Genomic DNA, 1,526 nt, shown 5'->3' on the forward strand with positions numbered 1-1,526 from the left:
TTAAGAAATGTTTCTTGATTGTCATTTATTCAAAAGTCGTTCTTTTAAAGTGTATCAAATACATCCATGCTTTTACAGGAGATGTACCCACAGAAAGTATTAGTCTTATGGGAAAACTTACACTGATTCATGGTGGATTATTTCGTTGGTTTTTTTGTTGTTTTTTGGATTTTTTGTTGTGTTGTGTTTTGTTTTTAACGATAATGATTACATGAACTTGAAGATCTGCTTTCTACTTCCATTGGTATATATGCAGGAAAGAAAAATGTCCAACACAAAAAGCAGTCTGTTTTCTAATGGAGTGACTCCCCATGAGGACAAAGGGGGGGGAGAAGAAAGACAACAGTCTTCATTACTTTTAATTGTTTAACTTTATTACTGTTGCACCATTTATACAATTACATATAATTTCAATGCATCCATTGTACATTTTTTGTCTTGTTTTTATTTTTTTTCCATTTTCCAATGAGTGGTGTGTTGGTGTCTGTGACACAGAATGGAAGAGCGACTGGAACTGCAATGAACGCAGATTTTTTTTTTTCATTTCCACTGACCAATAAACAGAACTACAGGTGCACCCAACCACGGACATGCATTAACTCGTCATGAGAAATCTAGGTAGGCTAAGTATGATGAGAGAATGTTTGTTACTCCCAAAAATATCTGGAGAGGAAGAATGGAGGGTTGGCATCAAGATTCATGTGGACCAGCTAAGTGGGTTCCGTCTGAAAGTTGGCATTCATCCACAACGTTAAAAAAAAAAAATATCAAAATAAGAAAGGCTGTAAATTAAACAGGAAACACAGAAAATACTGCTTTCATAAAGATCTGATTGCCTTGGCACAGGCCCTGTGGGCAGAATCAAGCGCATCCCTCTTCCCACCCGAGTGGTGGAAGAGGCAAAGCTGGGGTCTTGGCGGTGGAGCGCACGGGACAGCAGTTCAGGAACCTACCACGTACTGTACTTTCAGACAGCGATCTCTAAAATCCAGGACTGATTGGTAAAGTTGACTGAAGGTATATTAGATATTTCCCCACAAAAATACTATTTGGATTCTCCCCACCCCCTCCCTCCCCCATGGGACGCAGCCTCTTTTTTTTTTTTAATCCCTTGGGCAATACATATCCTTACTTCCAATCTGAAACAAGTTAGTAGAGGGGAGAGACAGAGAGAGGACAGAGTGAGAGACAGAGAGAGTGAGACAGGTCGTTTGCAGGCGGTCTCGGTCTTCCCCGGGCTGTCCCTGTTACTCCTTGACCGCCAGGCTCTGCTCGCCAGCGGCGGGCTCGGCCGGGGGCTCCTCGGCGGGCGCGGCCGCCTTGGCTGTGCAGCTGGGCGCCTCGGGCGCGGCGGGCGTCTCCTTGGACGAGGGCTCCGAGCTGCTGGGTTTAGAGTCTGAAGCCGCGGCCCCGTCGCTTTTGGTCTCCGGGGCAGCGGGAGCCTCAGTCTTTCTGGCCTCGCCCTCCTCCGCGGCCGCGCCGCCCCCCGTGCTCTCCGCGCCCGCGTCGCCGGCCGGTGAGGCCTC

The 1,526-nt window shown here is 46.9% G+C and overlaps 1 protein-coding gene across 6 annotated transcripts in view; it reads right to left on the reverse strand.

Moving 5' to 3' along the window:
* Nucleotides 1-352: 352 nt before the first annotated feature.
* Nucleotides 353-1,526, reverse strand: part of Basp1 (brain abundant membrane attached signal protein 1) — a 79,771-nt gene continuing 78,597 nt past the window's right edge. For all 6 annotated transcript variants that reach the window (XM_029558003.1, XM_029557998.1, XM_029558001.1 and 3 more), the window contains one exon: nt 353-1,523. In XM_029558003.1, coding sequence (XP_029413863.1) covers nt 1,248-1,523 — 276 coding nt within the window. In that variant the 3' untranslated portion in view covers nt 353-1,247. The remainder of the gene's footprint in view (nt 1,524-1,526) is intronic.

The sequence above is a fragment of the Nannospalax galili genome, unplaced genomic scaffold, assembly GCF_000622305.1.
Source record: "Nannospalax galili isolate Female #2095 unplaced genomic scaffold, S.galili_v1.0 scaffold207, whole genome shotgun sequence".
NCBI classification, from domain to species: Eukaryota; Metazoa; Chordata; class Mammalia; order Rodentia; family Spalacidae; genus Nannospalax; species Nannospalax galili.